Here is a 26,485-nt window from a genome sequence, read left to right as displayed (position 1 = left end):
GTCAGAGACAAATGACCTAGAGGTGGACCTGGACTCCATTCTGGAAGGAGGGCAGGCCTTGGAAATGTCTGAGAAGGAATTCAGAAAAATGATTATAAAATGTTTCAAAACACTTTATAATGGAGTTGAGAAAAATAAGGAAGAAGTCAGGAAAGTGCTACAGGAACAATCAAATTAGATATACACAGTATTGGAAATAATTCAAAACCTACAGAAAGAGGTTCAAATTATTAATATTAGAATACCAGAAATAGACAATACACTGAAAGGGCAAAGGAGTAGAATTGAAGAGATGGAAGGCAGAACTAGTGAACTGGAGGACAAATCTCTCAATACCACTAAGATAGAAGAGCAAGCAGAAAAAGATTAAAAAGTCTGAAGAAGGTCTAAGATTCATGTTGGACAACATGAAGAGGAATCATTTAAGAATTATCGGCATTCCAGAACAGGAAGAATCACACAAGTCCACAGAAGAGATAGTTGAAGAGCTTCTGGAAGAAAATTTTAACATCCTGAAAACTGAATAGATAAGCATTTAACAAACTCAACAAACCCCAGGAAGGACAGACCCCAAAAGAAAATCACCGAGACATATCATAATCAGGCTCTCCAAAATCAAAGTTAAGGACAGAATCCTGAAAGCAGCTAGGGGAAAGAGAAGTGTTACATACAATGGCAAGCAAGTCAGATTAAGCTTGGCTCTCTCAGCAGAACCATGCAGGCAAGAAGGCAATGAGGAGACATATATAAAACCCTGAAAGAAAAAAAACTGCCAACCAAGAATCCTTTATCCAGCAAAGCTATCAATGAAATATGATGGTGTAATCAAACCATATCAGAATAAACAAAAGCTAAGGGACTTTGCCAAAGCCAACCCTGCACTACAAAGCATCCTAAAGGAAGTTCTGTGGACTGAGAACCAACAAGAACAGACAACAACCAGAGACTGACATATGTGGCAGCACCTCCCAGAACTAAATCGACAGATGAAGTGTCGAAAACAGAACAAAACTGTAAGAACAAACTGAGCGAAACTAGGAGGTCAGTCTATGATCAGAAAAATAACAATATGAAAGAAGGTAAGCAAGTAGGAACAGAGATCCAGATGGTGAGAAGGTCAGATAGATTACAGGATAAAATAGACTGCACTAAATGGAGGGAAAAGTTAATGGAATATAGGGTAACCTCAAAGAAAGTTAACACTTCACAACATAACAGAAAATGAAAATTCAAGAAGAACATGGAAACATTTAAACTATGAGGAAACTCACAAGAAAGGACACAAAGCTCAACTAGAAGAAGATAAGGAAGTTTGATACAGGAAGCAAGTATAAATTGCTACAATTTGCTGAACTTGACCTTTGTTTATGGATGTGGTTGCTCAAAATTTCAACTGAGAAGGAAGGCATCCTCACATCAAGTTTCAAGCCTATCCCCTCAGTACAGGGTTGATAGGAAAAGGCAACTTAGACATTTGATACCAAAAATGGGGGGCTCTAAAGGCACTATGTAGCTGGTTTACAAGTTTTCAAGAGGTTGTTTAGTTTCAGAGCATATGGTGGAAGGCAGAATCCCACTGAATAGTGTTCCTCCTCCTATCTCTGTGGGTCTGGTGAAAGAGAATGGGAGAGTATGGGGATAGGATTCTTTTGATTCAATGAGTAACAAAAAGGGGGGAGTAGTTAATCTTATATTCCTGGAACAGAGGACCCTAGGACCATCAACAGGGAAGAGCATGAGCGGAGCAAGGAATCCTAACCAGAGAAGCAGTGACACCAGAGATGGAAGCAGAGGTGATTGCATGGAGAGATGGAGCAGCTGAGGACTCTAATCTCATGGAAAGACAAAGGCTGTGTGTTGGCAGGCAGGAGGCTGGCTTGCAAAATGTACCCTTTGGTCGTTTAAACGAATATATATTTTCTGTGTGTTTTGTGTACATCAATAAAAAATGAAAGAGGGAATAGAGGTAAACACTGTTAACCAAAGGTGCATGGAGGGGATTGTAATCATTGCAATGAAACAAAATACAATTGGGTGGGTGCAAAACTGATGATCTACCATGTAAACTATCACTCAATTCATAGTAAAATCTTAAAAAATAAATTAATGGAAAAGAAAACTCCTATGGGCAGTTCTACTCTATTACAATAGGCTAAACCTGACAGTACACAACAATAACATGTTTCAAAGTGCCAAATACCTCTATAAAGAAAGTAGTCAATGTTTTTTTTTGTTTTTTTTTCTCACTTTATTTTTAAAGAAGATTGTAAAGAGGTACTGAGGCACAAACTTACCAATCTGCTGTAATGTGTAGAGAAACTTTGGCTGTTTTATATGTATGAATGTAAGTCAAAATGTATTACTACTAGAATTCCAATCCATCCATTCACAGGTTTATCCCAAACAAAAAGTATTTAAACATGTCTTTGCAATTAGTGAGTGACTACAGACAAGTTCTCTCAGTTTTAGTCTCACTGGTGGTGGCAGTGGGGGTGATGTGCCATGGAGTCGGTTCCGACTCATAGCGACCCTGCATAGGGTTTCTGAAGCTGTAAATCTTTACTGGAGCAGAAAGCCTCATCTTCCTCCCACGGAGCCACTAATAGTTTCGAAATGCTGACCTTGAGGTCAGAGGTCAGCAGTCTGACTTGTTACTACTATGCTTACCAGAGCTCCTTTAATTTCATTAGGGTGTGTTCAAAAAAAGATCCATTCAAAACAGGGGCTTTCAAGAGGATCTGCTAAGCCAGTTACAATCAAAGCCAAGAGGTCAGCTCAGAAGGCTATGGTGACTGTTTTTTGGGATCCCAGTGGAGCAATCTTGACAGAGTTTCTTGAAGAACACAACAATCATGGCAAATTTTTAAGAAAGTGGGAAACTGCATTGGTGGGTAAAGTTGTGCTGAGGAATGTTTTCTCATCATGGCAGTGTACCTGCTGATTTTTCAAAGGTAGCAAGAGCTAGGAGAATTTCATTGGGAATCATTACCCTATCCATCATATAGCCCTGATTTTGCCCCTTCCGATATTTTTAATTCCCAAAACTCAAAGAACATTGAAAAGGAATATGGATTTGAGTCTCTCAAGGATGTCAAAATGTCATTTGATATAGTGTGGCACTGTAGGATCAGCACTGGACTGGGAACCACAAGGTTGACAGCTCAAACCCACCAGATGCTCCTGGGTGCTATGAGTCAGAACCGACTTGACAGCAACAAATTAAAGAGTACAGAATTCTTCAGGGAAATAAAGATGAGAAAGGTGGAATCACCACCTTCAGAAATGTATACACCGAGATAGAGGGTATGTTGAGAAACAACAGATCTGTGTTTTACAACGAAATCAGATTTGGTAGCCATACTTTTTCACTAACTTTTAAATTTATATATTCAATTTAGCAAATAAGCTTTAGTATTTATCATGTCAAATACTTAAGTACTTGGCTGCTAACTGAAAAGTTTGTTGTTGAGTTCACCCAGAGATACCGCAAAAGAAAAATCCAGCAATATACTTCAAAAAATCAGCTGCTGAAAACACTATGGGGCGCAGTTCTACTCTGACACACATAAGGGTCACCATGATTTGGAATTGATGGCAATTGGTAGACAGAATATATCAATATACTGTGATGTAAGAGAAAGCTTTCTAAGTTTATAAAAACTTCCAACAGATGCACAGTTCTTTGCATAGTAAATTTAATTCATTAAATTTTTTAGTTTATAAAAATTGTAACTCTAATTATTCCTCAATTTCAACTGTATGCAGGCATCTTGCCATTTCTAGTTGCAAGGTTGGTTTGAACTACAAGGTCAGTGGTTCAAGCTCACCAGCCACTCCATGGAAACCCTGTACAGGGCGGCTATGAGTCAGAACTGACTCTATGGCACTTAATAACAACAACAACCTTAAATCTAGGAGTCTTGGGTGGTGCAAACAGTTGAGTGTTTCATTATTAGCTGAAAGGTCAGTGGCTCAAACCCACCCACAGGAGCCTCAGAACACAAGCTTGCCAATCTACTTGCAAAAGGTCACAGCCATGGAAACCCTACTGCAGTTCTATTCTGCACATATGTGGCCTCCAGGAGTCAGAACCAACTCTATGGTAATTAACAACAACAACCTTAACACTAGTCTCTTAATGGAATATAGGCACCTTTACCATCTTTAAGGAGTCCTGATGTGGCGTTGTGGGCTAATGAGTGAGACCACAAAGTCGTTTGAACTGCAAGGTCAGTGGTTCAAGCTCACCAGCTGCTCCTTGGAAACCCTCTACAGGGTTGCTATGGGTCGGAATCGACTCGATGGCATGTAACAAGAACAACCATCTTTAAATTCCTTTAAAAATACACTGTTGACATTCATTATGGGTATGCAGCTATCTAAACTGACCACCTGTGTTGCTGCTGCTGCCCCGTGCCATTGAGTCGGTTCTAACTCATAGTGACCCTGGATAGCAGCTGGCAGATTTGAACTTTTAGCAGTCCAGCTCTTATCCTACAGCTCCACACCATGACCCCACCTATATGCAACCTTAAATTTCAACCCTGTCCCTTCCTCCAAAATGCTATCTCCAAATTCTTGTACCTTCCTACCAGAAATTACTGCATTGAGCTAGCCTCATGCCATTTCCATGTAATAGAAGTGAGGTTTCAGGGCACAAGCTGTGTCTGTTGAGTTCTACATGTGCACTCACAAAGAACACACCATCAGCAGAGTTAAGACCAGAGTCATCATAACAATGATGTTCATACAGCAAAGGTCTGCATATAAGGTGGGCAATAAATGCTCGGTTTCAAACAAGTTATGATTCATTGCTAGATTTTCCTAAAAAATGTTAAAAATTGTATTCATTTCTACATTCAAACCCACAATATCTTCTGCTCTGACTACAAGCAACCCACTGCTGTTGAGTCAATTATAACACATAGGGAACCTATAGGACACAGTAGAACTGCTCTTTGGGGTTTCCAGCTCTGTACATCTTTGAGGGACCAGACAGTCTCATCTTTCTCCCTCAGAGATGCTGGTGGGGTTTTGAACCATTGACCCTGAGGTTAACAAACGAACATGTAACCTACTACGCCCCCAAGGCTCCTTATAATTCTGAGAAAGGATGGTATTTTTCTTGTGGGATTATAATTGTCTGGTTCATTAATCTGATTTAATCTGTAGCAAAACAACCGTGAATGATTCCTGCCCATTTTTTTGAGTATGCAGTTCAGTACCAGGAATGAATCAGAGGATATGCCCATGTAGACACATCTAAATTTGCTTCCCACCTATGCCAATTACTTGTCTCCAACCCTCAATTTATTTATCTGTAAAATATTGATTAACAATATCTATGTCAAGGATTTGTTGTGAGAATTAAATGACATAGAGTACTTAGAGCACAGTCACTAGTACATGTCACCAGAAATTTCTATTAAACATCATACATTTTGGTTCTCTGATAACATTATACAAATAACTTTAAACCAACTTGTTATTCATTAAAACATGGAAAAATCTCATTCTTATACAAAACTATATATACTCTCGTTTGTAAAACATATGATTGCACATTAACAAATATACTTAAGTGTTTATATTTTGTATATTACCACACACAACAAAGATACTTGCCATTTCTGTGTTGATATGTGTAAAAGATGGCACATTAAATATACTTTGGATCACTTCTGGTGGGCTACTTACTCCCAGCCATAAGAACATATTGAGACCATTGACCAGTAGGAATATTCCATCTTCTGAGAGACGGGACTCAGAGCAACGAACAGCAGCAGGTAAAGTTGTACTCTTGACATCTAATGTATGCTGTGTAGGCAAAGATAAGAGAGTTACAAACTCTTTCCTACTTCCCTTTCTTCCTTCTTCCCTTCATTCTTAACTTTCTTTTCTCCTTCCTTCTTCCCAATGCATATTTAATGAGTATCCACTGCATGCCAGGCACTGTTCTATTAGGCAGTAATTCTTGCCTTGTACAGCTAATGTGTTTTGGAGGGAAAGAGAGACGATAAACAAAACAAGTAAAATGTATAGCATTTTTAAATAGTATTAAGTTCTAGGGAGAAAACAAAATAGGGAAGTGAGGTAAGGTATGTCAGTAGTGAGTGGAAATGGGTATTACGAATCTAAATAAGGAAGGCTTTGTTAAGAGGGTAATTGATAAGTAAAGACCCAAGGAGATGACAGCTGGAGCCATGGATATCAGTGGAAAGAGCATTCCAGGTAGAGGAGCCTGCCTGGAGAGTTTGAAGACGAGCAAGGAAGCTAGTATGGCTAGAGTGAAGTGAGAAAGAAGAGAGTACCAGAGATGGTATTAGATTGAAGGAGGGGAGGATAATACAGATAACACTGGGTTGGGTGATAAGAACTTTGGCTTTTATTGAAGTAGAGCTCTGTTTTGGCTTTTACTGGAGTGTTCTGAACAGAGGAATGACATGAGCTGACAAGTGTTTTAACATGATTTAACAAGATCACTCTAACTTCTGTGTTGAAAATAGATGAAAGGAGAGGCAAAAGGGAGAGTGATGTTTATTTGGAGGCTACTGCAATATTCCAAGGCAAGACAACGTTGTTGGTCTTGTTAAGTGCCATCAAATCGGTTCTAACTCATAGAAATCTTGTATAACGTTTCCAAGGAGTGGTTGGTGGGTTTGAACCACAAACCCTGCAGTTAGCAGTACAGAGCTTATCCTATAGCACCACACCAAGACTCCAAAACTATTTTAGTGGAGTGGTAATGTTCTTGTCTTTGACAGTTCCTGGTACTCTGGTTTATAAATTTTTGATAATCCAGTTTTAACTGGAATGAATTTGTAATGATTCACATCTGATGTTCACATTGTTTGAAAGAACCGTAAGCATTTTGTTTTGAACCTAATTTAATTTAGTGGTGAATGCTATGTAAGTGAGAGTCTGAGTTTGGATACAGAAATTAAAAATAAGTTGATCAGCCTTCCTCTCTCTTCTCCCTCAATGGTAACCTGTTTAGTCTCAAGGGAAAAGAACTAATTTGGAGTGCAGGGACCTTCAAGACATGAAAGATTGCCTTCACTCTTAGGGCAAGGGCAATCTGGTGGTGGTGGTTGTTCTTGGGTCAGCTCTGAGTCATGGTGAGCAAACAAAAAACAGAACAACAAAAATGTTGCCCAATCCCATGCCATCTCCATGATTGTTGGTTTGAGTCCACTGTTTTGACTATCAGATGTCAGTCCATCTGATTGAGGGTTTTCCTTACTTTTGCTGGTCCACTAGTTTACTAAGAAGCTGTAGGTACCTTCAAATATATGTTGATTTGTAAACCTCTGACTGCATTTGGGAAAGAATGATCGCTCCATTGGCCACAATAATGGGCTCAAAAATAGGAATGACTGTAAAGACAGCTCAGGGCTGGGAAGCTTTCGCTCTGTTGTACACAGAGAGTTATTCCAAGTTGGAACTAGGTGACAGCACCTGATTAAATGTGATAACAATCAGGCACTCAGGCATTCACACATTGTATAAAAATAGATAAATATATGTGTGCACACAAGCGCCTACACATACGTGTTGTTGTTATTAACTACGTCAAGTTGGTTCTAACTCATAGCAAGCCTGTATAGGATTTCTGAAGAATGTCTGGGGGTTAATAGCCCAGTGCTTTCAGTTAACAGTCCAGTGCTTGCCACATCAGGACTCCATACACACACATATGTTACCTTTAATGCTACACAGTAGATTTCTTGAATACCTGAAGCTTGGTTAGCTTGTTTGCTAACCAAAATTCCCAATTTTGGAATAAAGAAAGAAAAGTAATCATCTGAACAACTCAGTCAAGTTGTAACTTCTCAAATTCCTCCTTTCAGCATACATCCAATTACATATGATACACACATGATATACATATGCAACTTATTCAAGTCTCTGAGCTCAGCACTTCAAATCTCTTAAAAATAAATGCTTCAGATCTAACATATGAAAAAGCACAAATTATGAATTTTTCCCAAACCCAAGCATGCTTACAACTGGCAGAAGTTGTGGATAGAGGAAGAGCTGAGAGTCAGCCACATCCATGGTCATGACCAGCTGTCTCTGAAACGCCCGCTCGTCTGTTGAAATCTCTGGTCTACTGAGCAGCACACAGCTTTTTAACAGACAATTCATGTACACTGGCAATATCTTCATGGACTCTGGTAGAATAAGCTGAAAAAGAAATACATACATTGTTTTCACTTTAATTAATTTTGTTGTGGAGAATATACATAGTAAAGCACACACCAATTCAACTGTTTCTACATGTACCACTTAGTGATGCTGATCACATTGTTTGAGCTCTGCAGTCATTTTCACCCTCATAGATTATGTTGTTCCTTTCTCACTAACATAAATGCATTGCCTCCTAAGGTTCTTATCTAATTTTTTAAGTTTCTGTTGTCAATTTGACCCTAGGTAGACAGTTCTTAAATGAGCACAGTACTTAATACAGGCCATTTTTTACTAGTTAAGCTAACCTGCTGTTTGGTTTTAAGAACACACTGGTTTTATAAGCTTGTTTGGGCCTTTACTGAGAAAGAATCCCAAGGCTTTATCTGTAAAATAGACACATTACTTACTTTTGAGGTAGTTGTGAGGATGAAATGGTAAACTTAAAAAGCATATGGTGCTTTTTAGGTACTGGCACATAGCAGATGTTTAAAGAATTGTTGTTAGTTATCATTGAATTTTTGTGTTTTTTTAAAATCTAGTGTTATTAAAAAGCCTGATGCAATGATAAACAGCATGAAACAAGGCCAGACTGCCTACCATGAAACTTCAGCTCTGCTCTTTCTAGGTGTGTGACCTTAGACAAATAACATACTCTCTCTTTCCCTTAGTTTTCTCATCTGAAAATGGGATAATAGTAAGTCTGCTTCATGATTATGTCCAAGCTGCATTGAAGGCATTGGTGAAAAACAAGACTTCAGGAAGTGACGGAATACAAATAGAAATCTTTCAACAAACATGCAATACTGGATGTACACAATCATCTATGCCAAGAAACTGGAAAACCTGCCCAACTGGTTTACACCTATTCCAAAAAGAGGTGACCCTTAGGGCCAGCAGTTCGAAACTACCAGCCGCTCTGCGGGAGAAAGATGAGGCGTTCTGCTCCCGTAAAGATTTACAGCCTCAGAAACCCTGTACAGGGTCGCTATGGGTCGGAACCAACTCGATGGCACTTAACAACAACAACAAAGGAATGCAGAAATCATTGGACAATATCATTAATATTGCACGCAAATAAAATTTTGGTGAAGATGGTTACAAAACAGTTGTAACAAACAGTACATCAACAGAGAAATGCCAGAAATTCAAGGCAGACTTAGAAGAGGATGTAGAACAAGGGATATAACTGACATCAGATGGCTATTGACTGAAAACAAAGAATGTAAGGAAGATGTTTATATGTACTTTCTTGACTATGCAAAGGCATTCGATTGTGTGCATCATAACAAACTATAAATAACGTTGTAAAGAATGGGTATTCCAGAACACTTAATTGTGCTCATGAGGAACCTATACATAGACCTAGAGGCAGTTGTTCTAGCAAAGCAGATACTGAATGGTTTAAAATCAGGAAACATGTGCACCGGGGTTGTGTCCTTTCACCATACTTGATCTCTATGCTGGCAAATAATCTGAGAAGCTGGATTATACAAAGAGGAAGGTGGCATCAGGATTGAAGGAAGACTCATTAAAAAGCTGTGACATGAACCTTGCTTGTTGGAAGTGAAGAGGACTTAAAATACTTACTGATGAAGAGCAAACACTCCAGCCTTCAGTATGGAGGGCTCCTTAATGTAAAGAAAACAAAAATTCCCACCACTGGACCAGGAAATAACATTGTGATAGAGACAGACTGAAGTTGTCAAAGACTTTATTTTCTTGAATCCACTATCAACATTCATGTAAGCAGCAGTCAAGAAATCAAACGATGTAATGCATTAGACAAATCTGCTGCATAAGACCTCTTAGTGTTCAAGAGTAAAGGTATCAGTTTGTGGATTAAGGTGTGCCTGAGCCAAGCCATGGTATTTTCAATAGCCTTAATGCATGTATAGTTAGACTGTGAATAAGGAAAACAGTAGAAGAACTGATACATTTGCTAAAGGTGTTGGAGAAGAATATAGAAAGTACCATGGACTGTCAGAAAAAACAAACCGATCTGTGTAGGAAGAAGTACAGCCAGAATGCTCTTTAGTAGCCAGGAGGGCCAGACTTCATCTCTAATACTTTGAACATGTTTGGTAAAGTAGAGGGTCTGTGAAAAAGAGGAAGACTTCCAAGGGGGTGTGTTAGCACAGTGACAGCAGCGATAGGCTCAAGTGTAACAATAATTGTGAGGATAGCACAAAACCGGGCAGTGTTTCACTCTGTTGTGTATAGGGTTGCTATGAGTTAGAACTGACTTGATGGCACCTAACGAGAAGAAGTTTACATGATTATTAATTTGTAAAGCACTTAAATAGTGCCTAGACATAGTAAGCAAAACCAAACCCGCTGCCAACTGAGTTGATTCCGACTCAAAGGGACCTTGTTTTGAGTTTTCTGAGGCTGTAAACCTTTAAAGGAGCAGACAGTGTCTTTTGACTCCTGTGGAGCAGCTGGTGAGTTTGAACCACTAACCTTTCAGTTAACAGTTCAGTGCTTACCCTACCGTGTCACCAGGGCTTCTTAGCATTATGTGGTTGTTGTTAAGTGCCGTCTAGTTGGTTCTGACTCATAGTGACCCTGTATAGAATTTCCGAGGCTGTAAATCTTTGAGGGAGCAGAAAGCCTCATCTTGCACCCATGGAGTGGCTACTGGGCTAGAACCGCTGACCTTGTGCTTCACAGTACAGTGCTTATTGTACAAAGCCATTGTACTCCCCTAAGCACTATGTATGCTTATTGAATAAAAGACATGCTCTCCTTTACTGTATTCCCAGCTTGCAGCTCTTGAGTTTAAGAACAGTATAGGTACACTTTATTTTCTTTCACACTTCACTTTATTTTACTTCACAGGTATTTGTGTTTTTGACAAATGAAAGGTTAGTGGTAACTCTGTACTGAGCAAGTCTATTAGCACCACTTTTCCAATAACAGGTGCTCACTTCATGTCTCTGTCACATTTTGGTAATTCTTACAATCTTTTCAAGCTTTTCCACAATGCTATTGCATTCTTAATAGTCTACATTGTTGCTGTCAAGTGCCACTGAATTGGCTCAGACTCATAGTGACCCTGCATAGAGTTTCCAATGCTTTAAATCTTCACAGGCATAAAGCCTCATATTTCTCCTGCAGAGTATCTAGTGGGCTCGAACCATGAAACTTGTACTTCACATTCCAGTGCTTATCATATGGAGCCACTGCAATCATGTAACCACAGCTATAAGAACTGGGAAACCAAATAGCCATGTGACTCGCTTCACTGCTGTGGTATGGAACTGAACTCACAACATTTCTGAGGTACGCCTGTATTTCCAGCTGCCTTTGGGCATCTTAAACTCACATAGTCAAAACTCACCAAACACTTACTGAATGCCACTGTGGACAAGTTCTGTGCTAAGGGTGAAGAGATAAGGAGGAATAAGACATAGTTTCTATCTCAAGATGCCTGGAGCCTTTTGGGAAGAGCAGACTTAGACATAAATCAAACATAATTAGGAGATTGGAGTTCGAAACTAGGATCGGGTAGTGTTTCGTTCTGCTGTGCGTAGGGTCGCTATGAGTCAGCACCGACTCAACGGCACTTAACAACAACAATAGTTCAAAACTAAAGTGATAAATGCTTTGTGAACTTAGGTGTGCCACTACTGAATATTAACAAGTGCAGAGTCAAGCTCAGATAATTCCAAAGCTTAGTCTTTCTCTTATGTTTCCTATTTCAGATTCTAGAACTTTTAGAGAAACTAATTTTACTTTTTTCTTTATCTTCAATTAGTAACCAAATCCTTTTCACTCTACCTTCATAAGCTCTGCCTGTACCCGGTCACTACTCCCATTTTGCCTCATGTAACCACACTCTATGGTCTCTGGTGGTGCAGTGGGCTAAGCACTGGTCTGTTAACCAAAAGGTTGGCAGTTTGAACCCATTAGCTGCTCCATGGTAGTGTGCTTCCATAAAGACTGGCAGGCTCAGAAACTCTATGGAGTAATTCTACTATATAGGGCCACCGAGTCTAAATCAAATTGATGACAGTGGATGTAACCCATAGTCCCTGCACCTCGAGGAGTATATCAGACTGTGATGCTACAAAGCACAGCACAGGCAGCGATTCTACAGGTACAACTTCATGAGTGAAGAAGATTGCAGGTAATTAATGCCCTGAGTTGTTTAACCTCCAACCCAATTTCATAAGAATGACAAAAAAATCAAGATTGATCTGAGCTTCACCCCTTCCATTTGACAGCAGGACAATGAGCAAGGAAATAATCCCAAGAATAGCCATGCACGAGAAATAATGGTTATTTGCAAACTGACAACTAAAATACATGGTCCAACAGTTCATGATTTCTTTTTAGTGTTTTGCCTTAATGAAGAAAAAGAGCATAAATTTATCAGAATCCACACTGGAAAAAAATTTTCCTCAGAGTTCTTTTAGAATTTATTCCTTTATTTAAATATCTTTATATGATAAAGAGATACAATTTACATAATTTCTTCTCATGTTAATTAAGGAATGTGTAAGACAACTTTAAATCCGGTTCAGGCAAACATACTTGACAATGAGTCTATTTTGCAGGGCTTTTTTTTTTGTTTTTTTCTTTCCCCCTCTTTCCTTTTAATATCCTTTAAAAGAACCATAGTTTAAATACATGTTTCTTCATAAGAGAAGAATACTCTCTTATAATGTTTCTCTATCATAAAACATTTTCATGTGATACTATTTGGCACTGGTATTGGCAAATTAGCATGAAAAGATGAAGACATCAGTTCATGGTCATATTCCAGATCCACATGGCTTTAATACCAATTACCAATTAGATATATCACATACTCCTGTGGGTTATCAATGTTCTTTAAAAAAGCAATAGCAAAAAAATCCAGTTGTTGTTGAATCAATTCTGACTTATAGTGGCCCTGTGTGTGTCAAAGCAGAACTGCACTCCATAGGGTTTTCAATGACCGATTTTTTTTGGCAGCAGATAACCAAACCTGTCTTTGGAGGTGCCTCTGAGTGGACTTGAACCCCTAACTTTGGTTAACAGTTGAATGTATTAAACCATTTGTATCAGCTTTATAGAAGAGCAAGCGCATAAAGTTTTCTAGTATTAGCTGGTGATTTCACAGGTTGTTTCTCATTAATCAGGTTGTATTAAGACAGTTTAGAAACCTGTTGTCCTTCCCAAATACTACAAAGGAGTGGAGCTTGGCCCATGATGACACCACCAGGACTAATAAAATGTGATTTTAAAAGGCTAGATTACAAGGACTAGAGGGAAGAAAACAGTGAACGCAATTTAAAAGAAAAGGAGGTAATACAATAAAAAAGAAAAAAAAGGAATGGAAAAGTGTAAGAAAACAGTCTTATTCAATAATTTGTTGTTATTGTTGTTAAGTGCCATTATTTCATTTCCAACTCATGGCAACCCTGTGTAGGGTTTCCAAACACCAGCTGGTGAATTTGAACTGCCAACCTTGTGGTTGAAATTGACCTTGTAGTCCAGTGCTTTATCTCACAGCGCTACACCAGAACTCCATTCAATGACTTAGACGTAGGGAAAAGTATGGTAATAGATCACCACTATAAAACCTTCTGCTCAAAGGGGGGAAATAATGTTAATATGCTTGGCTGTCTTTTGAATCTTGGTTTCCCTGGCATACCATTATAAAATAGACACTTGAGGGGGAGAGACAGGAATAGCCAGAAATATCACCATAGAAATCTTTTAAGTCCATCTTCTGCCTATAACTGATGGAATACCTAAAATGGGGCTACAACATGCCCAGTGAAGGAAGCTTCCTGTGGAGCCTCTGCATTACATAAGACCATAGGTATAATCCTGAACCCCATCCAGAATCTTCTGAGATGGGAAATCTCCACTGGAAAGGACAAGCAGACCAGACTGGAGAGGATAGAAGAACAGAAGATACTTCTTGAAAGAAAGACCCGACAGGAAAAATACAAAACAATAACAGCAGTCCAACTGACTACTACAAGAACAAGCAAGTTGCTCGCCCAGGAGACATCAAGGCAAGCAGTTGGGTCCCCACAGGGTAAACCCCCTTCCAAGACTGAGACTCAATGGGAGTACATGAGTAGACACATTCTCTGACTGGTGACCACGTTGGTCACCGATAAGGGGAAGATAGGGGAAAACAGCAATGAAGTTGCGAGCGAAGTCTAACCGCATTCAATACACTCCTGTGAACCTAATTGGAGACCTGGTTGGCCAGAAATTTGACAAGACCTGGGGACTCCTGGGCCCAGTGTCAAGGACATAGCCACAGAGGACTAGAGTGGAGGATGACGGGTCCAGCTGGTAAGAAGAGAGGGCATATGCACAAGAACACCCGCACCTGCAGATAATACCCACTTGACCTGGCTTCAATGACTGGATGATCAGAGCTCAACTAGAAGAAGAAGAAGAAGGGAAAAAAGAGTAATCTGATACAAATTGATGAACTTGACCTACACCTATGGATGCAGTAGCTCAAAAGAGGGAACAAATCTTTAAAGTGAGGATCATTCCTACCCCCTCAATATACAGAGTAGACAGGGATGGGCAACTTGGACATTGGCTACCAAAAATGGGGGTGGGGGGCTACAAAGGCAAGAAGTGACTAACTTACAAGCTTTCAAGAGGGAGCCTAGGTCCAGAGGGCGTGGAGGAAGGTAGAATCTCCACTTAGTAGTATCCAATCTGTCTGGGTGGGGCTAATGAAAGGAGAAGGGGATAGCACTCGTGGCACAACAGTGAATAATTACTATCAGGACTGACTGGGAGGGTTGGAAATGTAAAGGTAGACATTTTGTAGCAAAAGGAGGGGAGTGGTTGACTTTGCAGTCCAGGAGCAGAGGGCCTTGGGACCATCAAGGGAGAAGAATGGACTGCGGGACCCTACGCAGAGAAACAGTGACACCAGAGATGGAGGTAGAGACAATGACATAGAGATATGGTGTGGCCTGGTACTCCAGAACCAGAGAGGGAGAGGAGTTGTTTGCTGACAACTAGGGGGCAGGCTTGCGGGATGTACCATTGGTTGGTTGACGATGCATGGAGGGGATTGTAACCACAGCAGTGTAACGATATACAATAGGATGAATGTAAAGCTAATGTTCTCCCATGTAAACTATTACATAATTAATTCACAGTAAAACAGTTATTTAAAAAAAGGTGGGAGAAGATGCTGACAGGATGATATGATTCAGTTGTATGTGGTTAACAGAGTTAACTGTGGTTCTAAACACTTGGAACTCTATGTTCTGTAAATCTTCATTCAATTCACAATAAATAGTTAAACACACACACACACACACAAAACAAACTTCTGCCCACCTCCCTGGAGAGTATTATAAATACCTAAATTAATCTTGAGGAGAAATAGTATATGTTTGTTGTTGTTGTTAGGTGCTATCAAGTCGGTACCAACCCATAGCAACTTTATGCACAGCAGAACGAAACACTGCCCGATCCTGGGCCAACCTCACTACTGTTGCCACGCTTGAGTCCATCGATGCTGCCACTTGGCCAATCCATCTCGTTGGGGGTCTTCCTCTTTTCCACCTTACCAAACATGATATCCTTCTCCAGTGACTGGTCCCTCCTGACAATATGTCCAAAGTATGAGACACGAAGTTTGGCCATCTTGGTTTCCAGGGAGCACTCTGGCTGCACTTCTTCCAACACAGATCTGTTGGTTCTTTTGGCAGTCCATGGCACTTTCAATATTCTCCTCCAATACCATAACTCAAAAGCATCAATTCTTCTACAGTCTTCCTTATTCACTGTCCAGCTTTTGCATGCATATGAGGTTACTGAAAATACCATGGCTTGGGTCAGGGGCACCTTAGTCCTCAAGCTGACATCTTTGCTCTTCAACACTTTAAAAAGGTCTTGTGCAGCAGATTTGCCTAATGCAGTATGTCGTTTGATCTCTTGACTGCTGCTTCTGTGAGTTTTGATATTTGATCCAAGAAGAATGAAGTCCTTGACAACTTCAATCTTTTCTCCGTTGATAAGAATGTTATTTATTGGTCTAGTGGTGAGGATTTTTGTTTTCTTGACATTGAGATGCAATCCATACCGAAGGCTGTGCTCTTTGATCTTCATCAGTAAATGTTTTAAGTCCTCTTCACTTTCAGCAAGCAAGGTTGTATCATCTGCATATCACAGATGCCATATCACAATCCTGATGCCACCAACCTTGTGGTTCAAACCAACTTTGCAGTACAGCACATTAACCCACATCGCCATAGCAGGACTCCTGTAAGCCAGTTGTTGTTGTTAAGTGCCGTCGAGTCAATTCTGAACCACAGCGACCCTGTATAGGGTTTCCAAGGAGCAGCTGGTGAGCTTGAACCACCGACCTTGCAGTTGCAATGACTTTGCAGTCTGAAGCATTAGTCCCCAGTGCCACACCAGGACTCCTGTAAGCCAGTAGTTCTACTGAGGTCCAGAGTCACACCGCCTTACCCGAGTTTTATGACTCTGGACCTCAGTAGAACTGCTCGTTTTGAATGTCCAGGGCCAGGACTAGGTTGAAGGGAGAGAACTGCCTAAGGCACAAAGTATAAGGAGGTCCTCACTCTGAGGGTTGTATGACAGATGCTGTATTAGGACACAAAATTTAAAATAACATTAAAACGAGTTTTTAATCTGGTATATAAGCAAAGTAGATTCTTCTTATTAAATCTCTCTACTGGCTTAGAGTAGGCAAGAGTTATATCTCAAATAGGTTGATTTGTGTTTCACTTAAGGTTTTTTAATCCAATCTAACATTAGGAAATAGACTTTCAGAGAGGACATTAACTGTACCTGGTCTTCAACTAATCCTTGTGAAATGTGACATACTCCAGAGACAAAAGGTTTCCAGAGTTGTTCAAAGACAAATAGTAAAACTGGGGTTTAAAGTGTTCACAACGGAACACTATCCAGGCTAGATTCCATGTGTACCTGGTAGGCTTTGTGCAAATTAAGCAAATACCTTGTGAGATGTACTGATGACTCAGGGTAGGAAAAGTGACAACTCTTCTGAATAACAAGGAAAGTTGAACTCTTATAAATTCAAGAATTACTTATGTGTGATAACTAACATAGGAAACAGAAAACCGAATAATCAATCTAATCTTTTTTATGAAAAAGTCCAAGCTAATAAGTGTGACTTTTTGATTGTCCTCCTTAACCCAGATTATGAATTTGGGGCCAGAATTTATTTACATGTTTTTTTGCCAACTTTTTGATGGGGTTTCAGATGTCCTTTCAGCACCTACTGTCGACAGTGAATGAACCAGAAGTTTTCCCATCTGTCGTCGTCTTCTCTTTTAATCAAAATTCACATATTCAACTTTGATTGGCATAGGGACGAATGTGAACAAGAGAACAGATGCAAAAAGAAATATGGACATGGCTTACTCTTCTTTTTACAGAAGGGAGGCTAAATGAGGTTTATTTAGAAGACTGAAATTCTCAAGTTACTATGATGATTACCCACAGATAGTTCTTTCAAAACGCTTCTTCATATCTATTAATAACTTGCAAGTATAAAGAGTTCTAATATTTATATGGATAAATTATATTTGTTTATAAAACAGAAAGAATGTCATTATTGCTATTAGGTCATGTTGACTTTGATTATTTATTTGTCTAAAAAGTATTTAAGTACACACATTTCACAACCAAATGTTCATTTTCATAAGCAGTGTATATATTGTGACAATTCTTACATATAACATTCTCTTGTTTATATATAATGTAGTGACTGTCAACAAAATGTACACATATTTTGGCTCAAGAATCTCGTATAATCATATGTTTTTTGATGTTGTCTATAAAAAAATACCAGAGCACAAAAAGATTACATTCTCAGTCTTCTTGGTTGTGTAGTTTACTATACAGCTTTTACAAGAGGGCTTCATAACGTTTGTGGAAAAATGGAATTAAGATAACGGACTTGCTCCATGAACTTTTTGAAACCCCCTTTATCTAAGTGCATGGACTCTCACAAGCCCTCAAGAGTACTATATCCTGAAGGAATGAGTAGCTGTTGTATCCTTTAGCATAGGGGTAGTACAACAGAGAGCTTACCTGGCTTGCTGCAGATGGACTGGCACAATGCTTCCGGTAACATGCTAACATATGGGCAGTTTGATTAACCAGGATTTCACGGATGACCTTTAAGGGCTGGTGGAGAACTGCTTTAAAAGCTATGTGCACAGAAAAATGAAAAATGTGTCAATGTTTTAGATCAGAAATGAATCCTTTCAAATAATAAAAACAAAAAGAACTCTGTTGCTATTATCTTGAGACTACCCAGCATGGAATAACAAAATTCAAAAATGTTAAAGTCTTTTGTTAATGGTTTCTCTTAACTAGTTATGATGATGTGGTCAGTGGAGAGCAATGGCCTACCAATAAGAAAAGGTTTGTTGTTTCTAGTTTCTGACTCATAGTGACGGAACAAATGCCTGGCCCTGTACCATCCTCACAACTGTTGTGATGCTTGAGCTCACTGCTGCTGCCTCTGTGCCAATACATCTCACTGGAGGTCTTCCTCTTGTTCACTGACCTTCTACTTTACCAAGCACGATATCCTCCAGGGACTGGTCCCTCCTGGTAACATGTCCAAAGTATGAGAGATGAAGTCTCACCATCTTTGCTTCTAAGGAACATTCTGGTTGCATTCTTCTACGGCAGATTTGTTTGTTCTCCTGGCAGTCAAAAGTACTTTTAACATTCTTGTCCAATACTGAAATTCAAATGCATTTTCTCTGGTCTTCCTTATTTACTGTCCAACTATCACATGCATATGAAGCAAATGAAAATACCATGGCTTGGGTCAGGCACATCTTAGTCCTCAAGCTGACATCTTTGCTCTTTAACACTTTAAAAAGGTCTTGTGCAGAAGATTTGCCTAATGCAATATGTCATTTGATTTCTTGACTGCTGCTTCCATAAATGCTGATGGTTGAACTCAGCAAAATAAGGTCTTTGACAACTTAAATCTTTTCTCCATTTATCATGATGTTATTTATTGGTCCAGTTGGGAGAATTTTTGTTTTCTTTAAATTCATTGCAACCTATACTGAAGACTGTGGTCTTTGATCCTTATCAGTAAGCATTGCAAGTTCTCTTTACTTCCAGCAAGCAAGGTTGTATCAACTGCATATCGTAGGTTGTTAATGAGTCTTCCTTCAATTCTGATTCCACTTTCATCTTTATATAATCCAGTTGCTCAGATTATTTGCTCAAGCATACAGAATGAATAAGGATGGTGAAAGGATACAACCCTGGTGCACACCCTTTCTGATTTCAAACCATTCAGTATCCCCTTGTTCTAATGAGTATCTCTTGGTCTATGTACAGTTCTTCATGGGTACAATTAAATGTTCTGGAATACCCATTGTTCGCAGTCCTATCCCTAGCTTGTCATGACCCACACAGTCAAAAGTCTTTGCATAGTCAATAAAGTCAATAAATAAAAGTCAATAAAGCACAAGTAACAATAAAGCACAACATCTTTCTGATACTCTCTGCTTTCAGCCAAGCTCTATCTGACATCAGTACAGATATCCCTAGTTTCATGTCCTCTTTTGAATCCAGCTTGAAATTCTGGCAGCTATACAGCTGATGTACTTCTACAATTGTTTTCAGCAAAATTTTACTTATATGTGATATTAATGATTATCGTCCGATGATTTCCACATTCTGCTGGGTCACCTCTCTTTGAAATGGGCACAAATATGGATCTCTTCCAATTGGTTAGCTAGGCATCTATCTTCCAAATGCCTTGGCATAGGTTAGCGAGCACCTGCAGGGCAGCATCAGTTTGTTGAAAGATTTCAATTTATAGTCCCTCAATTCCTGAAGCCTTGTTTTTCATCAATGCCTTCAGTGCATCTTGGACTTCTTCATTCAATACCAATGATTCTTGTTCATATGCTACCTCTTGAAATAGATGAACATCAATCATTTCTTTTTGGTACAGTGACTCTGTGTATTCTTTCCATTTTCTCTTGAAAAAAGATGGATGGTGTTGCTGTTAAGTGACATCAAGTCAGTTCCAACTCAGAGCAACCCTGTATAAGATTTCCAAGGAGCAGCTGGTTGAGTTTGAATCACCAGCCTTGCATTTCAAGCCAACCTTGACGTCTAGTGCTTAGCCTCTTGAAATAGTTGAACATTGATCATTTCTTTTTGGTACAGTAACTCTGTGTATCCTTCCATCTTCTGTTGTTCACTGACCTTCTACTTTACCAAGCTGAATTCCTACAGGTTGAACTGCTTTTTCGAAATCTTGGTGTAAAATCTCAGGAGAAAAAGACAATTTAGCCATAAAGTCATCCATTTCATCCTTATCATCGTATGGATAAGCGAGCTCACACTAATGCTTAGGGAGAGTTTTCTTCCACTATTTACAAGTGATAGTGAGTACACTCATGTTACAAAAAGAGTTGAAGTAACACTTTACTAAATTACAATTCAGACTGTCCCCACCCACCCCCTGAAAGAAATTTTAAAGAAAACAGTATAGTGTGGGTCTGAGTGGTCCCATTATTAACCTAGAGTTACAGATGCTGACAATTCTTCTTCACACTTGTTTTTAGTTCTAATTTATCTGCCAAAAGGCTGTGGCACCACAGTGCTTTTCATAAACTGATTTGTTGATTACCCAACAAGTCTTGACTCAATTACTAGGTAAGCTACATTGATCAGAGGCTGAGGAAAGGGTCACCTGATTTGGCAAAGAAGTTGATGAGAGCATCTGTCTCGCAGCTCTTGTAGACATCAGCCAGCTGAGAGCTGCAGTTTAAACCAAGGTTGTGAATCCGAAGCCTTCTTTGGCCACCGATAGTTGTGTACAGCACAGCACACTGCAGAGGCAACAATGACGTCACATGTTTTTTCTGGCTAACATACTCTTGATCTTATTTGTTTGGTTGTTTATCTTATCTGTATTTATAAAACAGTGTGTACAGTTCTGTACAGTATGTATAACTAAAGATATAAAAGTTTCCTGTACATTTTTTCTATTATTTTTAATGACTGAATGACAGTAAAGAAAAACAACTAGTCCTTCCACTTGGGTTTCTAAGTAGTATTTCACTGGTTTAGATTATTGAGCAATCCACACCTAAATACTGGTTTGCCTTTCTACAAGTAGTGGGCATGTCACATAGCTCTGATTCTACTATCAGGAATCTAAGGTCCAGAACAATACCTTCATGTTCTTACAGCCTTACTGAAGGCTCACTTCCCTTAAAAACATACAATTATCTCTGAGGATGTACTTAGGTTTTATGTTGATGATATATACATTTCAAAGTACAGAATTGTAACCACTTGCCTAAACACTAATGATTAAAAAGGGAGTCCTGATGTGACACAGTAGGATAAGAACAGAACTGCTAACCTAAAGGTCAGTGGTTCCAACCTACCAATCGCTAAAAGTCTGAATAGACTTAACGACAACAGAAACATTAACTGAATTCTTTCTCAACTTAATGCCAATTTCTATCTGTCAAAGGTACTAAAGATACTAAAGTCTGAAAACTATAGCCATTAGTACAATTTTTGTTATTTTTATTAATAAGTCTCCATTGTTGTTGTTGTTAAGTGCCGTCGAGTCGGTTCCGACCCATAGCGACCCTGTACAGGGTTTCCGAGGGTGTAAATCCTTACGGGAGTAGAAAGCCTCATCTTTCTCCCGCGGAGCGCTGGTAGTTTCGAACCACTGACCTTAAGGTTCGCAGCCCGATTCGTAACCACTACGCTACCAGAGCTCCAATAAGTCTCCATAGCCTCCAGTTAATTTTGTGTATTACAAAATCAAATCCTACTTTGGTGTGGTTGATATGAGGTCTACAACATACATTAGAAGGCCAACAAATGAGTTAGCTGGTGCCTGAAAGAATCCTACACTGCTGGGAATCAGTTTGCTGATGTTCATGACACTAACCACAAGTTTGCTGGGTTCTCGTGCAATGACAACTGTCACTTCATATAAAGTATGGAGAAACCATACAATCAGTGCCCTAAACTGAGCACTTCTGGAGAAACGGAACTGAGTCTTTGGAAGAGACTAACACATTTGATGCTATTTTATTTAGCTTTCCCACTGATTGCTATCAGTAACAAACTAAAAAGCAAAATCCGAGAAAATGCATTTAAAATCACCTGGATTAAGGCTCCGCTGTCTTCACCAAGTTTGTCATCATGCTTGAACTCTACAGTTACTGCCTTGTCGCAATCAATAGCTGCCATCTCCACATCGGTGGTGTTGTTCATGAAAATGCCACCAAAGAAATCAGTGGCTCTGAAACCTAAGGATGAAGAAAAAAGGAAATTTTGCTTCCTCTTATTTTATTTTATTGTTATTCTTTTTGTTGGCTTGTTAATGAAGAGGAAACATTCAGGTTTAGTGATGACACTCAGGTATAAATGATAATTACCTGTGCTGGTTCGAACTCTCATAATAGCATCAAATCCTATTTTCTTTTCAATATCATTTCTAAGGTCATTCAAAAATTGTTGGCTATCCAAATGCATCTGAAAAAGAAAAAAAAAAAAAGCTTAACCCATGTCCACCAGGTGGCAGTAAAAGTACTTAAAATTACAACTCTTACTTTTAATGTGTTAATTCTGACGCTGCAGCTTAATGTGCTGGACTGAATGTGGGCTTGAACCTGAAGGTCAACAGTTTAAGCTCATCAGCTGCTCCTCGGAAACCTTATTCAGGGTTGCCATAAGACAGAGGAGCTCTGGTAGCGTAGTGGTTACGAATCAGGCTGCTAACCTCAGGTTCATCAGTTCAAAACTACCAGCTGTTCCGCGGGAGAAAGATGAGGCTTTCTGCTCCTGTAAAGATTTACAGCCTCAGAAACCCTGTATTAGGTTGTTATGGTCAGAACCAACTTCATGGCACATAACAACAATGTAAGTCAGAACCAACTTGATAGCATTTACACCAACAACAATCCTGACTTAGCATATTTATATTATATGTCATATTTCTTTGTTTAGGAAGATATAGCATCTTCAGCCAGTGATTCTTAGCTTTTCAAATTAAATTCAGATCCATTACTTCATTTTCACAACACCTGAAGGAAAGATCATTCATTAAACTGTATCTTGCACATGGGAAAACTGAGACAAAGTAAATGATTAAGGTTTAAGGTTTGTTTGAGGTACGAATAATACCCAGTGAATAACACCCATTGAATGAAGCAGGGGAATACCCTAGATTTGAGGGTGGGTTGTACTCCTTTCATTAAACCACACTCAGCTACGTGAAGCTAATTAGGGGAAGTCAGTAGAAACCTCTTCTGCCAGACTTGTTAATTACTCTACTACCACTGTATTCACAACTAAGCAACAGTTATGCAATATATACATGTGTTTGCTGCTGAGCTAAACAGAAGAGAGTAAACACAAGAGCACCATCTTCTTAAGTTGTCCATCTAGTCAGTGAAACTGTTGAAGAAATTACCAGTTTCTATACCAACAAACATGACGATGGCACAGAACTGGGCAACAAATAACAGCTATTTGAAAGATGACAAAGAAGCAGACATACATATTCTTCCTCTTCCCCTTCATAAACGCAGGGAGGAAGGGACAGAAAGAGAGAACTTAAAGACATACTCTTTATCATAATCTTCTTAGCTGCTTACATACAGCTAAGTGAACAAAAAGTTCTTGGCCATCATTTTTATCATTTATTCATTAAAATATTATTGAATGACAGGCACTGTTAACAGCAATTTTTTTCATTTTGAAGAGGAAAAGGAATGCTACAGTATGAGTCAGTATTACAACCATGTGTAATAAATATGAATAAATGAGTACAATAATAGTCAAACTGAACTCTGTTTATGAAATATTTTCCTCCCTGCATACATTTTAGAGGGGTTATTTGGCTGTTATTGTTTTTGAATCACAACAGTATTTATTTTTTAATACCATATTGAAGCCATCAAGAATAATTTTTACTACAGGCAGATCCCTGATTTTGTCAGAAATCAAGGCATAGGGTTAGCGCACAACTTAAATCTTAAAAAAAAAAAAGGAAGAAGGTAAAATATCTGGATGGTACATTACAGGGTGCTCATGCACCCTTGCACACACATCACTTGGGTGCATAACTCTCAAGCTAAGTTACTGAGTTTAGGTGATCAGATCAATGCACACCTTATGACTCTAGCAAGGTTGTGCTATCCACATACACCATGCCCTTACTGATTAGGAATGGGAGATAAAAAGTTAGAATTCTAGATGATTATTAAAAGTTTATTTTCTAGAGTGTACCCAAACAACTTAGTTTGATCCAGAAATCTTGGAAAGGGTTTTAAAGCTTTTCCAATTTTATTTCATTCTTTGGTGTTATCAAATTCCTTAATAGCCTACATTATTACAGATAGTTTTACCTTTTATAACTAACATTTGTCACATATGTTGGGGAAACGTTCATTCTCATTCCATGTTTCCATGTGGAAATGAGTACATTAGAGGCCCCTCCCAGTGCCTCTTCACTTCTCTCACCTAAGGAAGAGGTAACTTACCTGATTAGTAAGTTAGGAAAAAGGAACTAGTTGTATGTAGTTTAGCCCCTTTGGGGTCCTTTCGTTAGGGAGGAAGTTTGTCTGCAGGAGACATAAATTTTCTGCTCCTCAATAAGGTAAATTTTCAAGGATCTGATGTCCACTGGAGAAGATAGTGGCTCTGTGCCCATCTAGTGGCTAGACGCATCTAGTACAAATTTGTCAAATTTAGGTACTTGTGAGTCTAGTTACAGTGCTGATCATCTCTTGTATCTATGCTTGGCAATGGTATTAACTCCCCAAACTCCAACAATTTAGAACAAATATGTGTTGCTAGGTGCCACTGAGTTGGTACGAACTCATAGCAACCCTATGCACAACAGAATGAAACACTGCCAGTCGTGGGCCAACCTAACAATCGTTGCTACGCTTGAGCCCATTGCTGCTTTTTAGAAGTATCTAAAATATGCTATATACAAAATATAAATAAAAAAATTAATAAATTTTATCCCATAGAGCAAGTTATAGGATCTCTGGTGGTACAGTGGGTATGTGCTCAGCTCCTGGTGTGGCACTGTGGGTTAATGTGTCAGACTGCAAAGCCGTTTGAACTGCAGGGTTGGTAGTTCAAGCTCATCAACCGCTCCTTGGAAACCCTACACAGGGTCGCTATGGGTCGGAACCGAATCAACGGCACTTACGAACAACCAACAACAACCAACTGAAAGGTCAATAGTTTGAAATCAACAGTCACTCTAAGAAAAAAAGATGAAATAATTTTCCTCTGTAAAGACTGTTGTTGTTTTAATGCCATTGTATTGGTTCTGACTCATAGCCACCCTCGATACAGTTTCTGAGGAGCAGCTGGTGGGTTTGAACTGCCAACCTATGGTTTGCAGTCCATTGCTGATCAGAGAACACCATACCAGGAGTCCCTATGGGTCAGTCCTACTTTATCCTATAAGGTCACTATGAACTGTAATCGCGCTTATGGCAATGGGAAAGCAGTTTACATTGATATTTAAATCTGAGATTGAATGAACTCAATCTTTTGCTGTTATCTAAAAGGTCAGCAGTTTGAACCCATCAGTCACAGCAGGAGAAAGATGAGGCAGTCTGCTTCCATAAAGATTTACAGTCTCTTTTACAGAAACCCTAAGGAACAATTCTACTCTGTTTTCCAATGTCACTAGGAGGTAGAACTAACAACAATGGCAGGGAGTTAAGGAGTATGAAAGCAATTGCTTACTCAGTTTCACATCTGTGCTTTACTTTCAATTGCCCACAAGGTGGCAGAGCTTTCTTAACCTATGAGCTAAGCACCAACATTACAATGGGAATAGAAAACTGAGATGAACAAACGGATGCATTTACCTGGAAATTGTTGTATTTGTACAGAGTTCCTCCAGTGAGCTGAGGAACAAGACTCAAGGAGGCCACATCCACATACTGACTGGGAAAGATGAAGAGCGTCACAGAACAGCCGTGAGCCACACAGTCCTTGGCCAGAGACTCATAGACGTTCGTTTGAGGCTGGAAAAGCAGCTGAAGAAAAAGATACCAAAAATGGGGGGAGCTGGTGACAAAAATGTTTTGGTTTCAAATTTAAATTTCTATTGAATGCCCATTATTAAAATGAAAACATTATACACACACACACATACACAAGGGGGCTTCAAAAGGTGCATGGAAAAATTTCATTAGCTTTTAATTCCATTTTTCCACAAACCTTTTGAAGTTCCTTCATATATGTATATGTGTGTATATATATATATATA

The 26,485-nt window shown here is 39.1% G+C and overlaps 1 protein-coding gene across 2 annotated transcripts in view; it reads right to left on the bottom strand.

Moving 5' to 3' along the window:
- SEC24D (SEC24 family member D) overlaps positions 1-26,485 on the bottom strand; it is a 166,912-nt gene that overhangs the window by 8,548 nt on the left and 131,879 nt on the right. For both annotated transcript variants that reach the window (XM_006874588.1, XM_006874587.1), the window contains 7 exons: positions 26,082-26,252; positions 22,620-22,716; positions 22,345-22,490; positions 20,903-21,041; positions 18,256-18,374; positions 8,008-8,187; positions 5,626-5,817 (listed from right to left, as the gene is read on the bottom strand). In XM_006874588.1, the coding sequence (XP_006874650.1) occupies positions 5,626-5,817; positions 8,008-8,187; positions 18,256-18,374; positions 20,903-21,041; positions 22,345-22,490; positions 22,620-22,716; positions 26,082-26,252 (1,044 nt within the window). The remainder of the gene's footprint in view (positions 1-5,625; positions 5,818-8,007; positions 8,188-18,255; positions 18,375-20,902; positions 21,042-22,344; positions 22,491-22,619; positions 22,717-26,081; positions 26,253-26,485) is intronic.

Source organism: Chrysochloris asiatica, unplaced genomic scaffold (genome assembly GCF_000296735.1).
Source record: "Chrysochloris asiatica unplaced genomic scaffold, ChrAsi1.0 scaffold00288, whole genome shotgun sequence".
Lineage (NCBI taxonomy): Eukaryota > Metazoa > Chordata > Mammalia > Afrosoricida > Chrysochloridae > Chrysochloris > Chrysochloris asiatica.
The sequence above is the reverse complement of the archived record's forward strand: the minus strand, read 5'-3'. Positions and strand labels throughout refer to the sequence as shown.